This window comes from Cuculus canorus, chromosome 1 (genome assembly GCF_017976375.1).
Source record: "Cuculus canorus isolate bCucCan1 chromosome 1, bCucCan1.pri, whole genome shotgun sequence".
NCBI lineage: Eukaryota > Metazoa > Chordata > Aves > Cuculiformes > Cuculidae > Cuculus > Cuculus canorus.
In genome coordinates, this window is record NC_071401.1 from 49,454,677 (window position 1) to 49,476,830 (window position 22,154).

General features: G+C 36.6%; 1 protein-coding gene across 4 annotated transcripts in view; it reads left to right on the forward strand.

Moving 5' to 3' along the window:
- The window catches only part of FGF14 (fibroblast growth factor 14), a 402,889-nt gene that overhangs the window by 207,126 nt on the left and 173,609 nt on the right, over positions 1 to 22,154 (forward strand). Inside the window, exon 2 of one of the 4 annotated variants that reach the window (XM_054082930.1) lies at positions 19,452 to 19,491. The exons of the other annotated variants lie outside the window; for them this stretch is intronic. Within the exon in view, the coding sequence (XP_053938905.1) occupies positions 19,452 to 19,491 (40 nt within the window). The remainder of the gene's footprint in view (positions 1 to 19,451; positions 19,492 to 22,154) is intronic. 4 annotated transcript variants of the gene reach the window in all.

Sequence of the window (22,154 nt, forward strand, 5' to 3'; positions counted from 1 at the left end):
TCTCCCTATTGTTTATTTGTCCCTAGTATTAAGATATTGTCTCCCCAACACCCCTGAAAACGAGCTATGAGAACATATATAAAAATATATATATATATATGATTTTGAGCACAATGTTCTACAGGGTCATCCCCAGCTCACCTTCTTTCACAGTGCTGTACTTCTCCAGAGTTTCTAAGTACAAGAACTGGAACAGATCAAAGCAGCCGTGGCTGTATCACAGCATTTAAATGATGCTTATTGTCACAGTGGGATACTAACTAAATTCAGGTTTTCTATTCAGTACAGAGGTGCTTCTCACTCTCTTGCTTCTCTCCTGGAAATCTTTCAATGCATCTTTTAAGCTTTTTTTCCTCTTTCTTCTCCACTCAAGAGTTAATTGTGTGTTAATTTTCCCAGACACATGCAGGGGATTTAAAAAAATTAAGTACCTGTTTTGTATTTTGCAGTCATTGCCTATTTTTTAAAGTGATGCTAGATGTTTGTTAGAAACAAGGATCAGACATCTTATTCTGTAATTGCATTTCAATATCTGTCCTCTGAAATTCCGATTTTATTTTTTCTATCTGAAAGGCAAAGTTACTTACCAAATAGGTTTTTTTCTCAGCTGGAAGGAGTTTTAGCTAATTCTAGTGCAGCACATTGCCAAAAATCCCTCAGCTACTTTAGGTTGGGCTGTAGCATGTGTGGATTACAGGTGGTAAAATGCTGTTATGTCAAGGCTTCTTCCAAAAGGTGATGTTTGCTAGGGTCAAGACCACAAGTTCAGTGATTTGGTGGGGCTGGCACTGCAGCATCCAGAGTTCGATGATCTGAAGTGAGGATGACCCGTGCTAGCTCCTGTGTCCCTACAGCAGCCAGCGCTTGTACCTGTGTTCTGCAAGATATAATACCTTTGCCTGCTTGCTCAAACAACTGCATAGGGTTGTGTGTGTGGTGATCCATTTCTTTATTTAAGGAAGAGGAATGATGGGTATCAGCCTTGGAGAGCCAGGAAAGCTCTGTAATAAATCGCTGGTGAGAGGAGAAGCCTAATAAGTGTTTCATGGGCATATGGAGAGCGTCAGAAGAAAATGCATCCGCAGTACCTTCTTTTGGAGGGATCATGAAAAGACCAGGGTGAACAGATGTCTCTGGCTCCTGCAGGCTTTTGCTAATTTCTGTGATTGAACTGTTCAGGATTAAATCTGCTCACAGTCCTCAGCACAAAGCAGCCTTCGCCAGACCGAGCCTCTGCTCCTTCTGCTCTTGCTTTTTCACTGGCCAAGGGGACAATGTCCTGCCTGACTGGAGGGGCCAGCAGCTCTCGTATTTTGGCCAAGTGCTTTTCAGTTTTGTCTTGCTGACAATGTTGTTCTGCAATGCCGACATCAACCATGTAAAGCTCTGAGTGAATCACTGGAGGTTGTTTCCAGAGATGTCTGGAGCAGGGCAGGCTCCAAGGCTGTATTGATGCCTCTTTATTGAGGCAAGGCTTGGTTTTAATTCAAAATTTTAAACTGTACTAAGAGGCAGTGCACAGTCTAATCCTGTTCTGTTGCTTCCAAAGACTTTGTCATTCTGTGTTGCACTTAAAAAGCGAAAAAGCAGCATTTGACATGTGATTGCCCAGACAGGCTATCTGAAAGCACACTGCTGCTGGTATCAGAGTTGAATAGATGGTGAAGTTCCTGTTGTAAATTATGCTGTTCTTCTATTCAAAACAGAGATTTGGATCAGGGTGTGAGGGGAACAGGGAGTTGCTTTAATATTCTGAATTATTTTAAATTTGTAACAATCTGTAAAATGGGCTTCAAGGAGTATAAGTATCTTAAGGGGGGATAAAACTGGTAGTAAACGTATTTGAAAGTTATGAATTTGAATACTAGCTGATGTGTAATTATTGGAGGTTACCATATGATTAATGTAATCTTAATGAGGAATTAGGACAGGGGAAAGAAAATGAAGGTTCTTCTTTCCTGTGTACACTATTAATAGATTCCTCTTAATAGGCTGTTTCTATTTCCCTCCTGCTGCCCATAGGAAAGTGCTTCGGAGAACAATTAACAGCATTTCACTGCCCTTTATGCATTGTTTTGTATAAGTTTCACAATAAATTAGCTAATTTCTCCAATACCTGTGGCAGTTAGCTATTTTGATTGCAAAGCTGAAGCACAGACAAACAATGCATCACAGCTTCTTTTCCTTGAGAGGAGAATAAGGGGAGAGAGTTTTTTTCTTGCTTGTTAATAAATTAAAAGCAGAATGTAGTTGTTTTCTCTTTTCTAGCAAGAAGGCATAGGGTTAAGGGTTTTTTTTGTTTTTTGGTTTTTTTTTTTCCTTGTTTTTTTTTTTAACTGGTAATGATAAAATCTGCTCAGCACTGAAACCCCCTCTCCCCCATGTCACTGTTCTGGTTGTCCGGATGACCCCATTGGAACTGGCCTGAATAAATCTGTCTATTACACTCCTGTCTTCAATTGCACTGCTGGCATCCTGTAAATAGACATCTATATAGACCTCTTTCTTGTTTAGTATTTCTCTTTGACACAATTTATTCCCAGAGTTAATACCCTTACTTTAAGAAAAAGGTCTTGGGTCACTGTATTCATCACTGGTCACCACCTCCGCCAAAGAGAGGAAATACCAGCGTTGAATCCTGCTGGGGTACCTGGCTAGGTACATTTGATATGTGGGTCACTATAGCAAAAGTTGTAGCTTTCAATACTACCAATTTCTCTTCCTCGTGGTGACACAGAACAGTCATGCTGTTTATTTAAAAAGCGGAGAGTGCGTATTTGTAAGCAATGAGGATAAATGTTCGACTGCCAGCAGTAAGGCTTCTACTGTAAACTGACTGTTGAAAAAAAGAGAGTTTTCCTTTATGAGTAAGGTTGTCCCGTCGTGTCCTCCCTACCCCCCAGTTCTAGGCTTTCTGGTGATAATGCAGTATGTATTTATAAGGCAGTAATAACTCCCTACTTATTGGCAGGATACACTTGTAAAGAAAGGTAATTTAATATTAATACATTTCCTAATGAGCTATATGCCATAGAGAAATTGAGCCTAGAAATGTGAATGATTGATAAGAAACTGTTGTATTTTCTTTACCAAATGAGGAAAATTAAATATGTAGAAGACCCCCAAATGGAACTGGTTTAAAAATAGGGTGATTTTGTTAGAAGGCATTTTCTTCTTCCTTCTGCTGTTTACTTTATTTTAGGCTGTGCTCCACAGTTTGCACTCTCACCTCCTGGAACTTGTACATCTTTTTAAACCAAATCGATGTAGAGCATATTTAGTGCTTTGAGTATTATTTCCAAGCCATATTGATTATCAGAATTTCTACTACTATACAGGTGTGCAAACTCAAATCAAATCTTGTTAAACAAAACTGTATTTCAAGCATCTCGTTTTACAGTATTTTGATCAGTTTTTATCATTAGTATGATTTTGTTGGGTTTTTTTTGTTTGTTTGTTATGCTGTTCTCGGAAAGAAGAGAAAAATCTGCAGCAGATCGTTCATGAAAAGCCGCAAAGTTCTTTGCATGCAGATCTTCTTCCAAAGCTCATTTCAGGCTGTTTAGATCCTTCTAAGGTTCTAAAGGTGGCAGGTCTAAGGTGGCAGGTTTTGGTTCAGTGTGCTGGCCAACAGTATGTGCGTATGGCAAAGTACCGCTCATGTTTTAATAGAGTTATATGTTTTGTCACGGGTTCATTTGTATCTGATTATTTTTATCAAGGTGACTGTCTCTATTGCTAAAAGCAATACTAACTTTTGCTATTCTGAAGCAAATAGCTCTTGTGAACAGGTTTGCAATGGACCTTAAAAATATATCGAGATATGAACAACTGAAGGACAGTTATCACTGACACTCTTTGGGAGAGCTCTGTCCTTCATGGGGGCTCTGTAGGCTTCCTGGTCCAGAATCATGCTGAGAGGAGGAGGGAGAGGCAGGCTGTGGTCCTCCCTGTGTCTCTGCTGCTACATGTGGCACCCAGGCTCATATTTTGCGGCACAGTAGTGACTTCTGCTCAGGCCAAGGCTGTATTCACTTTTATTCTTAGGTGGTATGTTGGCTGTTTGCTTCTTTCAGACTGATTATGGTTATCTCAAGGCAGATATGGAGACAGTCATATATAACTTAAAATTACTCTGCTTGTGCAAACCAGAGGTCCACCTAGCTCTGTTTGCCATCATTCAATAACAGGTATTTGGGGAACAGTAAAAACAGAGTGGGCAGCAAGAGATACTTTTTTTCCAGAAAGTTAGATATTTGAGAGTCTTCCAGAGTCAGAGGCAGTATATTTGGATTCGATATGACTCAAGATTTCTGCATGAGATCTGGTCAAATCAGTTTTGCAGCCTGCTGACCTCTGGATTCATATACAGTATCTGGTGTCAAAGAGCTTGAAAACTGAATTTCATTTATTTCATACCTGCCTTCTCCCTGTTTCATTTGCTACTGTAGTTCTTTTACACTGACAGTCTTTTTACATTCTCTATGGCACTTCCGAGTTTACAGAAAAAGCTTATACTCCCCAGCCACTGTAGTATTGTTGTCAAAGCTGAAGAATCCTAATTTATGTAATACTTGAAGTAGATCTTAATTAAAATGCTGAAAATTTCCCAGTACTTTCCAGTATACTTCAACAGAATTTAAGTTGAACTTTTACCAAAAATCTGAAATGTATTATAGGAATGGAAGCAATCAATAGCTGAGTTTGGGGATATTTTTTTTTTCCTTTTCCTTTCTTATGTCAGCTGTTTGCTGGATGATTTTCTTTATTTTCTTTAAAAAAAAACCCCACAAACACTACCTCTATTAAAAAATGAAAATAAGCTATCAATTCTAAGCAGATCTTCTTAAATTTAATTTTCCCCACATGTGGCCTAGATTTTTGGCTACACCATTAGGAAACAATAGAGTATTAGTTTTCTGTTTATCAGTGTACACATATGTATGCTTATGCATGTATAATTTTTTTGTTTAGAAGTTGCTACGGAAAACAATGTTGTGTGGTAAATCTGACTTTTGTTGAGTAACGTCATTCTGCTTATTTTACAGGAATTTTAATTACAAATATTTGTTGCAAATTAAAATGATAAGAAGTGGCATGCATGCTTAAGTGGAGTCTGAATACACTTTAAATGTGATGATTTTTGTAGTTTATTGGACAATATGTGGCATTTTTAATGTGACTCAATGAAAGAAAAGACAGAAAATTCTTGGTAGTAAAAGTGGTATGTAGGAAGAGTTGGGAGAAGTAGTTTCCTTGTCCATAGGACATGTCTCAATTTAAATGCATTCTGTTCTGCAGTGAGATTGAGCGTTTGGAGATGAGCTGATGGGCATGTGCATCCATCTTCCAGTTAAAACATAACTGCAATTTTTTTCTCTTTTACATATTTAGGCATTGGACCAAAAAGAGACAAAAAGTCAATGTTCACTGCAGTATGGACAGCAAGGTTAAAAATTACCTCCTGTTAAGTTTTGCAGCAAGTGCATCTTAGGATCTTAAATGGATTCTCCTTATTCCAAGTGTTGTCCTTGCTGGGGATGTTATTTAAATATTACTTTCCTGGGCTTTTTTTTACCCATCCTTTTTTCTTTCCTTTTTCCCACCTCTGAAAAAGAATAATAATAAAAATACATTCTTGTCAGAAGTGACAAATGCGTTCCAGCCAAGTGTTTAGATTTAGTAAATAATTATTTGACATCTTTTCACATCTGCTTCTTCTCTTTTTTTTTTTTTTTTGAAAGAAGACTCTTTCACCCTGCACTGCAATATTATTTCATCAAGAAATATGCAAGAACTGGGGGAAAATCCCTAATTTCAATTAATATTTCTTATTGGGAGACAAAATTGTTCAAATAAAATAATAATGAGGAATGGAGAGTTGTCATAGAAGACTAATCTTCATCTGTAACTAAATAAAACAGTGTTAGCAAGTTTTATTTCTTTCTTTTAACAGCCCTGGTATGTATTGATCAGGATTTCTTCAACTTTATGATAATATTAATAATTTGTCTTGTGTCCGAGGTTATTGAATCTCTCTCTGAGCTGTCATCTTGTGTGTCATAACATTCTGTAAATGTAATTGGAAAGGTGCAGCCATTCATTGCCTTAGTGTATTTTTTGGATTTTGTTGTTCTACTAGTGCATTTAGAAAAAACAGAGTAGTTTGTTGAACAATTCCTCATTGCGGTGTTTATATATATGGATTTATAGAGAATACAAAAATATGTGTATATATGTATTTATAGAACATATAAAGATAATATCATTTTACCACTAGCTTAAAAAAAGGAGGGGTTTTTTGTTAATCAGTTGGTTTCTGGTGTTTTTGTCCTTAATGGTTTTCAGCACTGTTCTTTCTTAGCATCTCATTCATTCCTTTACTGTGTTCTCCTTATACCTAAAAAGATATATTTTTTTCACAGATAGAACTGCTCAGAATGTTTTTATATTCAGTATCGTATTTTCACAAAAGTAAATTGACTTTATTCCATAGATCAATGGATAAAGGTCTTCCTGTGCCTTCTCACACTAGCTGCATGATTATACCACATATAGATTGACCTCTGATTTTTCTTTTCCTTATATTTACTTCACAGATCATTGTACACAGATGAGTAAATGCAAGTTGGAATTACTGTACATTTTCTTCATTCAGCGTTAGATGCATTTAAATAATCTGTTTAACTCTATAATACTTCAGTGACATGAAAGAAAACAAGAACATACACATTTTTAACAAGCTAACTCTTCAGTGATATGAAAGAAAACAAGAATGTACGCATTTTTAACAAGCTTTTTTTGTAGTTTTTCTATATTTCTCAATCATTTCTATTTAATAACTTGCCCTGAGGTTGTTCCAAAGTTTTATTTATGACGATTAATCCTCTTAAATAAATAGAGCATCATCTCTCAATTTTTGTTCCAGTGTTAAACTAGATGAATCAAAACTGTTCCATGTAAATTTGTACCATATATGCAGCAAGGCAGAAGCCTGAAGCACTAAATTCCATAGATTAGCGGAAAAAGGTGAGTATATTTAGATATATAAATTTGACTTGTGGTATGGTTTGCATTTCTCCACTCTCATAGCATGCAAGTCTTCTGTTACTTGCGTGTGGTCTTTTCCCCATTTCCTGAGCAAAGACACCAGATGAGGGGGGCATACGGAGTTGGGTAGCTGCAGCTGAAGAAGAGGCTGAAGGAGTACACAGAACAACCTCTGCAGTTGTGCAGCCTGTCATCATTTCTTTTCTCTTGAATTTATCATTGGTATTTCCCTGTCCAGATAAGAATGAGCTATTCCAAACTGTGTTATCAGCAGCGCTTTTATTTTGGTGTTTCCAAGTTTATCTGATATCAGTTACCGTATCTCCACTTCTCAGAGGCAAAAACATCAGTTAAAGTGAAAATGTAAGCATCACGCTGCCAATGCTGAAGTTATAATATTGCTTATAGTGCTCTTCTGAATGATATTACAAACCCCCAAATAAATGGCATATAAATTATGTGGTTACTGTGGAAGACAAACGGTGATTTACTGCTCAGCGCGATGGTGCTTTCACTCATTGTGGGGAGTAGCTGGATGTCGTGGTGGTTTTCTGAAATACTGAAATGCATTTGAAATGTTTCAGATTGTAATGTTAAGAGTAATAATAATATTGAGTCACAAAACTGGAGGTGGAGAAACTTGGAATATAGATAAAATTGCACATGGGAATTGTTGATATTATCTAGGAATTGAGAATCCTGTTTTAAATATGGCGCGTATCACTTTCTCCATAGATATTTCAGCTAAAATGTAGTTCTGGACAGGTGGTAGCAATAAATAATGGCTGCAGTTCCAGAGAACCTATTACACTTTCCAAAGCTGTTCTCTTGAAAACATTATTTACAGAGTATAATTAACCTCCTGCCTTTTCATGTTCCTGCTGCATACCAGTAACTGGAACAAATAGCTTTGTTACAATTATCTTCCTGCACTCTCTTCCCTCTCACTCCTCTTAAAAATTTTAGAACGACTTTCACATTTTTATTTTTCCTATATTATTTGCAAAATTGTAATTTTATGTCGACTTTACCAGAACCATGGAGAATCATTTTGTTTGGATATAGCTGTAAGGAATTTGAGAATACAATGTCTGAGGGACCTTATTATTACAGACAGCATAGCTATCCATTTTTTAAATTGTTCCACATCAGAAACTGGTATATTTTCTTCTGCACCACTGCTCTTCTGAGCAAAATGTTATGCAATATCACTAGTCTGATATTTGAAGGCTGTTTTTTTTTCCTGCCACAATTCATTTTCTCCTCTATAATTTGCATTCATACTTTCTTTAGAAAATTCTGTTTTAATTTTATGCTGAAAGAAACTTTAAAAGATCTTATAGTTTTGAAATATTTGTGCTGTCTCTGCAGTGGTATGTATCTTACATATTTTGCTTAAACATGTATATCCTCTGCAAAGTCTTTTTTTTTCTTTGGAAAAGGTGGCAATGTAGTGCTGCAGTTTTGACTGAGGTTGCTGGGCATCTTCAGATTTGCCTTCTCGTCTCTAGTCTCTGTGAGAGATTTAGAGACTGAAAAAAACACAACTGTGAGAGGGGGGAAGGGGGAACAAGAAGTAGGTTTTAGAGCTTAAAAATAAGATGGAAAAGTTATAAGAAGGCAGAAGGATGAAAGACAAGGGGATTATGAAAATGGCAAGAAGGACAACAGTCATATCCTCACCCTATCACAAAAAGTTCTGTGAAAACTGAGTACAGAGCTTTAATGAGTTCTTTGTCTTGTATTTGTTGGCAATCAACAAATACTTGTTAACAAAGATACGATTCCTGCATCTCTGGTAACTCTTCATCCCCGTAGAGTGGGGAAATCTGATAATGATGTGCAGGACAGCTGTGGCCAAGTCCCCAGATTTGGTGAGTCCATTTCTGGTGTCCAAGTGCCATTTGCTGGTTCACTGCATGACCTTAAGCAGCGTCAGGGCAAAATGCAGGGTAGGCTAAACCCTAGACATATGGTCAAGCAACTACTGAAGCTCTGGAGGACACAGGGACACAGCCCACACAGGTGCTTTTTACTGTGAAGGTGGTTCTAGACAGTGGTCACCCCAGCTGCAAGGAAGTGGGTTCGTGCCAAGGTTTGGAGTCTTCATTCTATTGCAAAAATATGTATTTTTATACCTTCATTAGAGACCTTGTATTTTTGCTTTCCATAATTATATAAAAAAGTAAGCTACTCTCTTGGATTTTGTTTAGTGGGGATTTTTTGCTGGTGGGATTGAAAGGTACTTTAAATGAAAACATAAGCAGGTATCGATCCCAGTTTTCATTTTAGGAGATTTTCTTAAGGAGAATATCCTGCTAGGAGGAACTCAAACCCAAAAAGTAATGGAGAAGGCAATTATTAAAGCTTAAGCTGTATATACAGAAGAAAACATTTTGCGAATACTTCTTGGTATTGCTCTGTAAAGAATGCTTATCACAGTGAAAAACATTGCCAGTAGTCAAATTCTTCATATACAAGTTCTCCTAATTGTATATAAAAAAAAGAAATACTATCTGACAAGCTGTTGAAATCCTACTGGCTTCCATATAAGAAATACCATGCAAGAGGCTTTATAAGGCTGAAGAAGTTGTATCCACATGCTTCAAGTGACTTAACATGGTAGTTTCACAGTGGGCTGAGTTGATCCCAAGTGAGGACACTGTGTCCGGAAGGTTTGGAGTTCTTGGACACAGCCTCCTTGAAGTGTGGCAGCATAGTCCATCTATGTCAATAACAGCTGATTTCCTCGTCTCAATTCACAAACAGCTGATTTGTCAGTCTTCCTGCTGCCAGATAAAAAGGGCATTTTCTGTGGGAAGAGGAATATCTTATTGCTTTCTTTTTTTTATTTTTTTTTTAAGTGAGCCTCTTTATCCTTAATAGTTATCAAAGAATTTCTCAGCAGTGTGAGAAAGTGTCAATCAAATTTGGAAACTTTAATTTCATACAGAACATACTGAGAAATTACTAACTGGGTAGAAGATTTGGAAGCTTTCTGTTTTCCAGAGCCAAGGATAATTGTTTATAACAGAATAATTTAATAAAATTTTACACTACTTTATGAAAAGCGCTTAAATCAAGAGAACATGCTGAAGCTGTGGCTTGTTGTGATTAAGCTGAAATGCTGCTGGAAAAAAATCTAGTTCAATTATCATCTTAAATTTGCTATTGAGTATAATTAAATCCCTAAAATTTGGATGCAGTCTTTTTCATAACTGTGCCTTTTGATTTTCTTAATAATTACATGTTAACCGTGATGATACATACTGAATATCCATCCATGCAGTGATTTGTAATGTGAACCTACAGCAACCTATATCCTAGTATAAATCCTTGCATATGTCTAAGTACAGAAGTTCCTTTGAATCATCAGGAGTGGTGGTGAGATTTGGCATGTAAGATGTTAGCTAAAATTCTCAGCTGTTCTTCAGTGATTATGTTACTCTTCTCCTAAGTGGAAGTGTTGATTGTCATGTGCCTTCATGCTACGAAAATAAATCCTTAGTTCCTATAGGTGTGTGTGTAATTGGTTGACTACAATAAAATCAGTCAAAGAAAAGTGTTCATTTGTATTTATTTGCACAATACTTATCTTTTGTTTTTGATTACCTATAAACTGGAAGACATTTGTCTTCTGATTTTTTAGCTAAAACATTTCAGCTCATGTGACTGACATGTCAATGTTATTAAATTAAGCATTTCCCCTTTTGAGTGGTATAGTTTTTTTTCCAGGTTACTTTCCATCGTTTTGGATGCAAATGTTAAAACAGAACTTGTGATGTTACATTCTAAACCAGTTAACGCTCTCAGAGGTTTCATTAAATTGTACTTAAACAACTCATGTTATCTTGGGAAATTATGAGAGTCCTTCAATCTTTGCATGGAGCTCTTCAGTTTGCAGGATATGACTCCCTGAACTAAGAACCACGTATCTCCCTCCAGGCTGTGCCCAGTGCTGCTCCTCTTGAACTGCATGATATTGTCATTGTTCAGGGGTTAATTTTCCCCTCTGGTGATTGCATAATGCTAGATTAAATCCAATTTTGAGTTCTTGCCACAGTCAGAATATTCCAAAATGTTATTGGTATAACATCAGAAACCTGAACTTTCGAGCAGAGTAGTGGATTTTTCCCTGACTGATTGACTATCAGTCACCTGCAGAAATCTGAAGGAGGCTATGGGTTATATAGCCTGGGATTTCCCTGTCTGTCAGCCGCTGAAGACATCAGAAATGAATCTCATTGTAATACCTAAAAAATGCCTGTCCTCTGTTTCTCTGTTAGTATTCCCTAGTATATAAACAATGTTAATATGTGAAAAGTAGGAGAGAAGTCTCCTACTCACACATGTGGACGTGCTGAGCTCTTTTATTCTTGGGTGCTTACAGATACCACCTGTTGTGTAATGATGGGCAGGTTTTGAGGGAACAGTGTTACAGAGCAGGGGTTCATTTGTGGGAATATGGATAGCCTACCTTTGCTGCAGCAAGTCTGTGATATATAGGATTACTGTGTTGACTGATGTGAAATCAAATCTTGTTGTGTTTGCTTTACCTGTATAAAAACTCTGAGACTCTTTGAGGTGGAAATCCATTCAAATTCTTTTGTGAACACTGGACCTGAAAACTGTTAAAAGTTCAGTAGTGGAATGAGAAGCCGGATTAAATTATTTCATTCTGAAAGACAGCTGGTTAGGAAATTAAAATCTTCAGTCAGCCTAGGCTAATAAAGTGTTTAACCCAGACGAGCCTTCTGTTGTACATAGGAAGAACTATCGTGTTTTATTCCCTTTGTAAATATACTTTCTTTGTTAATAGCTCAGAGGACATCGAAGCGAGCAGATTCTTGACTTGTATCTTAATTTTATTATGTTTTATACTGGTCTTCCTTATTATTTCACAAAAGTCAAGAAGGCATGTGACAAGCTTTATCTTTTTCCACTTAACATGTTTGCAGACCTGGACATCCTGCTGGAAAGTATATTTAAGGTTCAAACTGACTCCAGTACCATTAAGGTATTCTTCACTTCGTGTGGAAGAAGATTTGGTTTCCTGAATCAGACTTTTTCTTGTTCTAAACCACCAGCAAGATACTCCAGTCTTATCTAGCTGTCAAAATAAGACATCAGCTTTTTTGAATACGCTGAATATGTCAGTTGCTGAGCATTTTGGAAAGCCTTTCATAGGTACCTGAATTGAAGCCAGGCAATTAGAAAAATTATCTAAAGTCATTCCTTAATGGCCCTTTCTGAGGCTAGCATATAGAGGAGATAGCTTAGTATTCATTTATTAACTCATTGGAAGTACTATGGTAGGAGCAAGTGTATATGCACAAAATGTAGTCTGTAATCACTGACCCTACATAGCAAGTTCCAACTTACAAAGGGTGAGTCACACTCGCTGTAAAAAGAAGGGGCTTTAAAATGTATAGGAGACTGGTAGGTACTTCATTTTCCATAGAACATGCAGTTTATTTTTCCACCTTTTGAGCCTATTTTGAGATTTTTTCAGCAAAAGAACCAAGACTTAAAAAAATAAATAGATTACGAAATAAACAAGACATATGTCATTCAATACAATGTGCTGGACCCATAATAACTGCTGATGCAAGTTAGGTACCACTCGACAGCTGCCTAACATGCAGACTGGACAAAATGCCAGCCTTGGATTCAAGCTGTTAAAGCCCAGCATAATGTGTTCTTATTGCTGTAGCACATAATATTTTTTAAAGAAAAAGTTAAAAGCAATGCACTGAGGGGATATAATCAACACTTCTACAACTGATGTCAGTCACTTAGTTCAGGCTCCTATTCTAATGCTTGGAGGGGTACAAGTTGTAAAAACAGCCCAGTTGTCACATCTTAGAGGGGATCATCATAGCACATAAAATGACCTCAGTACTCAAACGCGGTTGTACAGCCTTAGGCATTTAAATGCTGTGTCTAAACACATAGATGTATTGTATAATTTTTATAGGTTCTAAAAACTACTTTAGGCAGCCAGAATAGTGTGCTGTTGAGACCTACAGGAATGCCAAGATTTCTAGAAAGTTGTTGAAATATCATTTATCTACCTGTGCTCTACTTCGTAAGTAAATGTTTCTTTCATGTATTTTTAAAGCCTAATTATACTCACTTAAAATCTATTTTCAGCTCTTTTTAATGTCTACTTCCCTCCTCTGTTAATTATTTTCTATTTTGATTTCTTTTAATGCCAATCTTTCCCTGACACTCACACACTGTCTTTTATTCTGTTGTCCAATCTGCTTCAAATTCTTTTCCACCCCTTCATAAAGTTCTTTCTCTCTCCCCCAAGTATATTTCCTCACTCCGTTCATAGGGACTTCAACTTTTGCGGTAGGGCATTATGCTTCTTCCTCCAGGTTAGATATCTTCTCATTGCCACTCTTGACTTTTATGTAAAACCTACATATAGAGCTTTTTCTTCTCATCACATGTTCCTGCTCTTTTCTTTTATAAAAGCATTTGCATATATGTTTTCTATGGGATTTTCTCTTGTGTCTTTCCTGATGGCCATTGTATTCTATTCCCTAAGGTTTGGGATGTTTTTAGTATCAAATTCACACTCAGATTACTGCTTTACATTAGAAAATGTATCATTCATTGTGTATTCTCAAACAAAAAAAAAAAGTATATTTGTATGGCCAGCAACACAAAATATTACAAAGAACTATCTTTATTATGAGGAGAATTAAAGAAGAGAGCAGGCTTTTCAAAGATATGATGGATAATCAGCCACAACTGAATAGCTTTGCTCAGATTGTATAGTTACACCTGTTAATTATGCTGCAGTACTGCCTCAGAGGCTTCGTTATAGTCCAGAAAGACACTGTGTGTTGTAAAAACTGAGAGCTGAGTTGATTTGCATGCTTTAGCTTTCGCACAACTGAGGAATGACATCCTTCCTTAAGGAAACATCTCTCTCAAAGGTGTCAATGCAGCAGTATTTTAAGTAGACAAATATAAAAGAAGTCAGTTGTTGATATGATATTATTCTAGTAGGTCTTGAATCAGCCTGGTAGAGTAATATAAATAACATTTTTTTCCTGGGTTTCTGGTGTTGCTTATAATCATATCCCATCAGACCTGCACTTAACTACAGTGTTTATATCCCAGGGAATACATGTTATCTTCTTCCCTTCCCCAAGGCACCCTGAAGGTAATATTCTTTATATGCTGATGACTTAAAATAATAAACATACTATTGTCAAACTCTAATTGTTTATGAAGCAAACTTGGGATAGCAAAAGGTGCTGATTTATAAAGAAAATAAACTCATTTAATTTTACTGCTGCATCTTTATACTGGTATTTACTTGATATGTTGCCTGTCTACAGTACAGTGAATGATTAACTGTTGTGACTGGAGAGTAATTATTAATTATATTGCAATTTGTGAGCTGTTAAGTGTGTATTTAATAACTTTAGTTATTCTATGAAGGCTGTTGGGCCAGAGTAGGTTAGTTACCTTTCTTAAACAATTATGAAATATCTTCAGAGCAATGTAAGCTCTGGTATATGCATTATAGTGAGCTAGCTAGTATGTAAGCCTAATTACAATAAATCCCTGACCTGGAATCTTTTCACCATTATTTCACTATGAGGGAAACAGTTAAAAATAGGACCAGAAAAACAAAATTATGTGGCCTTGTGAAGGTTATTTGTATACGTACCTGAAATGTGTGAAAAATGTCTGGTCTACTTCATGTAATGAATTTTACCTTTATTGTAGATTTGTACTTTTTCATTTCTTTGAGCAGTATCTGTACAGGAGGAAAAAATCTGAAAACTGAACTCTATACTCTCATGATGATAGAGTAGTATCATGATGATAGAGTAGATAGAGTAGATAGATAGTAGTTTATTCTTTCCTTTCTTCTTTTCTTCCACCTCCAACATCTAAGATATTGTTGTGTGGTGATTGGAATACTGCTGTTTACACTCATGTTTCAGAGATAGGTGAGTCTCACCCAAATAAATTGTCAGTGCTATTTTTCAGGTTTCACCTTAATTTTCCTTTCATATATGCCTTCCTCTCCCACAAAAATAACTTTCTATACAATAAGCAATATAGCGCCACCAACCTGAAAGGAGGAACCACAAAGAAAATGTAATAAGGGAAGGTATAAACAATCCTGTTGTGTGCTACCGTAGCTCACTGGCTCTTAACGCTTCTGAGCCCAACCCTTTTGTTTCCAAAGGGCAATAGGCTCTTCAGGCATGAGGTATATCCGCTTTTGTACATTGCTTAATGGCAGCTGAGGGGAAAAAAGAAACATATGCAAACCTTTGTCAGTGTTATTGTTCGCACATGTCACAGACTGCCTCTGTCTCTTGGAGAAGCGGAAAAATTACATTGTACCAGCTCTGAGCTCTGCGTGTTGTCATAGAAGTATCCAGTACCACTGATATCCTGGAAGACCACAAGCAGTTAGTTGTATCTGTCTCATTTGCTCACTTTATAATATTTCTTAGTGCCCCAGGGTTCAGTGGGTGTCTTTTTTTTGTTCTCTTTCCTCTTTATTTTTTCTTAAGGAGAAACCAGGAGTTCTAGTATTTGAATGTTATTTTTAGGCGGGTGTCTTCTGCTACAGCCCATGCTAAAATACAGACTGCATACATAGTTGGGTATATCTCTTTTTGAACTCTGCAAAAGAAATTCACTTCTGCTTTTGTCTTGTTAAATCATGAAATCATTCCTTGGTAGCTCATTTTTTTAAATCCTTCTCACCTCTGCCCAAGTATTCTGGCAGCTGATGTGTTCTCTACAATAGATAAAGCTGCCCTTAATCTCCACTGCAAATAGCTGGTGGTTTTGTAGCTGGTCTTCTTGTAGCTGGTCTTATTATTTAGTCATTCCCTTTTAAAATACTCATTCACTCCCTAGTCTTTTTTTCTGAATACATTCACCATTTCCTAAACAGAACATGTCCCAGCTTGAAAAGGCTGACCCTTTTTGCAGAAATAGTTGCTTTTCTTTTTTTTTTTTTTTTTTTTATGCACTGCCTGCTTCTGATCCAGTGTTATGGCTGTCTTCCACTCAGACCAGTGGGACATATTGTTCAAATAATTACATTTATATGGATACAAAACTTTGCCAATAAAACAATTGTTTTGCAGAGCTGTAGGATAACTCCCAAGTGAGAGAGCTTTCTTCTGAAAAAAAAAATATATATTTCAAGTGATTTTGAGATTAGCTCTCAAGAACCTTTAAAATATGATACTTTCCACCAAAAACTGGCCAATTTAGGTTTTGATTGAGTACAGTGTTTCACCAGATATTTCTAACACGTTATATCTTCTGTATAAGGAATTCATCACTCCCCAGAAAACTTCTGCAGCTTCAGTAGACCTCATTGGGATCAAACATTTTTGTTCTGTAGGAGAATGAATGATAAAAATTTCTGTATTTCTTTTCAGTAAAAATAGATTTAACTAAAATCAATGCTTTGGTGACTTTTGCCAAAGAACAAATTTTGCACTGTAGGAATTGCTTCTATAAATTTTTGGCAAACTTTTAATTCTAAAGGATCTTCCAGGCACCACAATTGAAAGAAATCTCTTACTGTGCTCTCTTTGGGTTTCATGGCCATGAGAGCGGTTTTGGCAAGAAAATGGTATGAATTATTTGAAGTGAAGATGACTGAATGCAGAGTTTATGGGCCTAAGAGTATTATGCTTGTATACCTGCACTGTGCAGTGAGATTTGGGCATCTTTAGTATTCTCTACTATGCGTGCTATCAGGCTTTACTGTGATTAATCTGGGCGGGCACTGAGTATCTGACAGCAAATTGCATTTAACAATGTTGTAATCTGACTTCTAGGTATATTAGGATATTCCCACTGAATCAAATGTGCATGATGGAGGGAAGTGTGAACGTGTATGGGAATTCCAAGCCTGCTATCCTCTCTCTTCAGTGACTGATGTGTGTAAGCAAGACTTGACTGCAGCTCCAGGTGTCTATAGGGTCAAAACAACCTCCACTGCCAAAAAGCCAGAAACACAGCTTTGTGTCACAGTTCCTGGTTATGTTCCTTGTTGGAATTTCTCCCTGAGATCTTTTTTTCCTCTGGAAAGCATTTCTGTAGGTACAAGAGCAGAGGTGTTTACTGACCTTAAGATGGTTTGATGCTCTGGTTCAGATAACCTAGCCATGAATGCCATATTTAGGAAGCCAGAGGTTACTGCGTGTGGTAGCTCTACCAATTGCCTGTGTACAGTAGCTATCGGATTCAATTTGTCTTGTCCAACCTATCTAGTGGGTCATCTGGTGATGATGGATTCTCTCGTCCTCTTGTGGTTTGTGGCTTTTCTTAGCTGTCTTCACATGTCATTGTCTGCAAATATATTTTCTTTGCTACCTGAGAACAGAACTTTATACTATTTCATAGCTGCAACAAGGAAAATAGGTAATTTATCTTGCTTTTAATCTATTACAATTGTTCTGGGACTCACAGAATGTCTCTGTTTTCTTACAGACTGTCTTTCTCTGAGTTTATTTTTTTATCTATTGTTTTTATTTGGTCTTCAACTTGCCTTCAAAGTTTACTTCTGTTGGGTTTACTCTTGAAAAAAAAATGGGCTATAGAAGATGAATATTTTCAGTCTTTACTTGGATTTTGCTTCTTCCATCATACTGATGTTCCCTCTTGTTCTGTCTACTCTCTGTAACTTGATTATATTGTTCTAAAGGAGAGTTCCAAAGGAATTAAAGAATTTTAACCTTCACGTGTTCAAACCTTTGCATCTGGTGTAGATATTTTTTTTTATAAATATTTTCTTTAAAAAAAATTACCACGCTCTAATTTGCAAGCTTCCCGATACTGCAATAATTATTCCAAAATGTACAGCTTAATTACATTTCTGTTACTATAACTTAGTGAATAAACTGTATCTCCTGTATGACCTGATATAGAGGACTGATTTATGTTTTTCTCAGGAATGGCTCTTTTATAATCCAGAACTACCAGTTACAAGAAATGTGTTTAAGGTATCAGGAAACTGCATTTCTAAAGCTTAACCTGTTGTAACATTTGACCAGTTCATACATAAGTATCTAACTCTCCCTTTCCTCTCCTTTTGGCTTAGTTGCCTTCTAGATTTAAGTGTGTGTAGAAAAAGTGAAATAACCTTTTGCAGCAAGTTATGTATTTCAGCAGATATTCTTTCAATCTTCTTCAGCTTATTGACAACCAGCATTGACCCATCTACCTCATCGTGTTCAGTAGTAATTTCATCATATTTGTCTTATAACTACAGCATCAGTTCTCTTTATATTTTTAAGTATTGAAGCTGGTTTACATCTGTTGAGCTTTCTTATTTTAGGATAGTTTTGTTATCAAGTGACCTCTGAAGGTATTTGATGTTAATTCCTCATTCCATTAAGATCATCAAAAAAACTCTTCTCAAGAACTTTCTGTACCTGGTGTATTCAAGATACAACCTGCCAGTCAATAAGGAAAGGATAGTCTGTATTACAAAACCGGGATATTCCAAAATTTTCTGTCTCTTTAAGCCCTCTTATTTGCTTTTACACAACCCCTCGCTGAAGTCAGACTTCGTTATTTTTCTGAACCAGCTACTTCCAGATGAAGTTGTTTGCGTAGCATGTGTCTCTTTCCTTTACTTTTCAGTGTTATATACGAATTGCTATACCTCTTGGTTTTCTTAAGAGCCATCAGATCTGCCCTGCATCTTCCCTGACCTAGACCACACTCATATAAAGAAGATGTCTGTTTTATTCCGTGAAAGTTTTTATTTATACTTAAAATAAACATGGCTTAGTGCTGTGAAGATACTCCATTGGGTACAGAAAAACCTTAGATGGCTCCCTGTTCATAAGCAGTGCATTGGAAGCATTTTAATCTTCTAGACCAAACGACTGAGGCAGCAACGTCTGCTACATACAAAGCTGAGATTTGATCCTTGATACAGTTCTTGCCACTGTCTTTATCAACATGAATTATTGCTTAATCTGGATGATTTTGGTTGAAGAGTTCCTTTGACTGACAGTTAAGAGGAGCCTATCTCCTGATTTAATTTCTTACCACTTCTGCTTGTTGTATGGAATCTTGTTTTGTAGGGTGGGAGGAGACAGGATATACAAAACTGTAAAATTACGTGCTAGTAATTGTGTTTGTCACAGTCTTGTTTTCTCCCATCCTACCTTCCTCCCTCTTTCCTTATCTTACATTTTACTCACTTTCTCTATAATAGTGTATGTCCTAATTCTACAAAATTGATTCCTATTTTTTAATGACTACAAGGGGGAGAAAGGGTGGAAGTTTACTATATGTAATGCCCCTGTGATTGACAGTCTTTTTGCTTCCTGCTTCCTAGTAGGTAGATAACGCTTGCTGTATGGGATCTTGTTTTGTAGGGTGGAAGAAGAGGGACGACTACAACAAACACTAATAGTGGTATGTAATTTTCCCTTTCTCCTTTGTCTCTCCCTACTTACCAGTCTTGACACAGAATGCTCAATCATATGATGATGCCTTGTACTGCTATTTGCTGCTTTTTATAAAAACACATCTTCCCATTTTTTTGTTAGTTAATTGCCTGAAGCATTTTAAGAGAGAATACAAATGAAATATGATGTATGACACATAGGTAGTGGGTCACTCTTGGCCACAGTGTGACTGAACTTTAACTGAGCAAGTTCTATATCCCACTGTGACATCTTAAGTCCCCTAGTCATCCATTATCCTTTAAAATATTTAACAGGCTACTTACTGTATTTGTTATTTTGGAGAAAAGAGCTGTGATGGGGAAAGGGTAATCATCCTTCTATTTAAAATAAAATTGGCTGCATGCACAAAGTACACTATCTTTTTGAGAAGCTAATACTGTAGAGCTCATAGAGAAGTGCCTGTTTTTTTTGGAGTCGTTTCATCAAAATAATGTAAACTTAAATTCTAGTTGCAGAATCTTAATTAGTTTAAGTGGCATAGGGAGGCGGTACTCAGCCTTGTGTAAAATGCATTGTTTGGAGGGTAGAGGGATTTTTCTCATAAAATAAAGGGGAAGATTGCTGATAGAGGAATTGTATTATTTCTAAGACCAGGACAGCACTTTAAAAAGTACCATGTGGTGTAGTGTTTGAACATTTCACCCAAAAGCACAGACGTTATTTGGAAGACATCATTTAGTTTTGGTTTGAGTTTCTTTTCCTGTTGTAAGGCGCCATTCTGCTCCCTTATTAAAATGGTACAAATTAGCAGTCTTTATTAGGCAGATATATAAAATACGATAGCAGCAGCACAAGGATTATGGATATAAATTGTCAAGAGCAACAGAGAAAAATGAATGATGTGTCAAAAACTTATTTCAAGAAAGATACCATCTTCATTACACCATTTTTTCTCAGTGTTGTTCTGGGTTGTTGGTTCACTATTGTCTGAGAAGGAACATGTCTGCCCAGTGAATCATTGCTAGTTTCTATGACACCTCTAAGATCTGCATAGTACAGCTACAGCAAAAAACAAGTCATATATTCAAGTTCTGAATAGCTGTGATAATTATGAAACAAAAACTGCATTTATATTTGCCGTGATGATGGGAGAGCTTTTCCATTTCAGCTGAAAACAAGAACAAAACCTAGTAAATCCTCAATAGAGGAGTAGGGAATCTGCGCTTCTCTTGGTAAGAGCACATTATGAATCAGATCCAGTACATTAACTGATCTGTACAGATTGTGTGTCAAGAAAGTAAATGGAAAATGTAGAACAAACTTTCTCCATTTGATACTCGCTAAAATAGAATCTTTTTTTTCTTTTCCTGTGAAGAGAAGAACCCATTATAACATTACTTTAATCCTCAGTATGCTTTTGTTTTTTATGGACTGACACAATGCCTGTGGTCAGGATAATTCTTTTCTTTCTACTGTGAAACTAGAAACAAAAGGGATTTGAATAATCTATCTGTGCTTGGTCCATTTCAAAGGAAGTTCAGCCTCTCTCCCCAGGCTAGAGTAAAATGTAAACTCACATTGTCAACATAGAGGCAAACTACTCCATCATGCTGGAAAACGAGTTCCCAAAGTGTATTTTATTTAGATAATGACTACATGTTATAGAAAAATAAGGAGTAAAATAATAGAGAACTAATTAAGATGTCAAGATTTTGTACTGTTGGCATTTGGAAAAACAAGTTAATTGCTTTTATTCTTAGGTTTATAACATTACCATTCATTTTCATGATAACTTTGTTGCATAGACATGACACATTGAACTGAGCTGTCCATTTGATAGAAAGTGCATGGGCTACTAAGGTGTTAAGAAAAATGGCACTTTAATGCTTCCAAGTGATATGTAACTACAAATTTTACTTGAGATGGGTGTAGAGGGGGACTGCTTTCCTTTTTTTTTTTTTTTTATTTTCTTTATATGTTATCATGATTTGTCTGCATAGCCATCACAAAAGCTATGGCTGTGATAGCCACCTTCTCCCCATGCAGCCTAGAAGGTTGCAAGAGGTGTTCTTGACCTATATTGGAGTGGCCATCACCTCCATGTCATACTGGTACATACTATCTTTGTCTCGGTGCTGTGGATGCAGTGGGAATGGGTGTGGGATAGTGACTCTTACAAGCTGGAGTGGAAAGGAATAGTAGAACCTGGGGTCTCCTGGGGAGCCCTTGATATCCCTGCGGCAGCTAGAAATCCTGATTAGCAGCAAAGACCTCAGTAACTGTGTTGGCTGAATTGTGAATGTAAAATATATGTTGCAGTATGTCAGTCTTGTGTTTGCTGGGTTTCCTGAAAACAAAGTTGGCAATAACCCTCTTAATCTGATGAAGTAGATATGGCAATTTCCTAAGAAGCTGGCAACAACCTTCCTAATGTGATGAAATAGGTACGGCAATTTGCTAACAATACAATCAACCTTTTTAAGCAAAGCTTTCCTATGGACATAAGTAGATACTTAGTAGCAGGCATGTGGGCATATTTTCTGCCATTTGCTAGATTTTTTGTAATTTTTCTGTTATAAATAATGAAAGGCAGTGCTTCAGAATACTGCAGGGTAGATTTTGAGAATGGATACTTAGAGTATGAAGTTTAATATATTTTAAAAAATAACA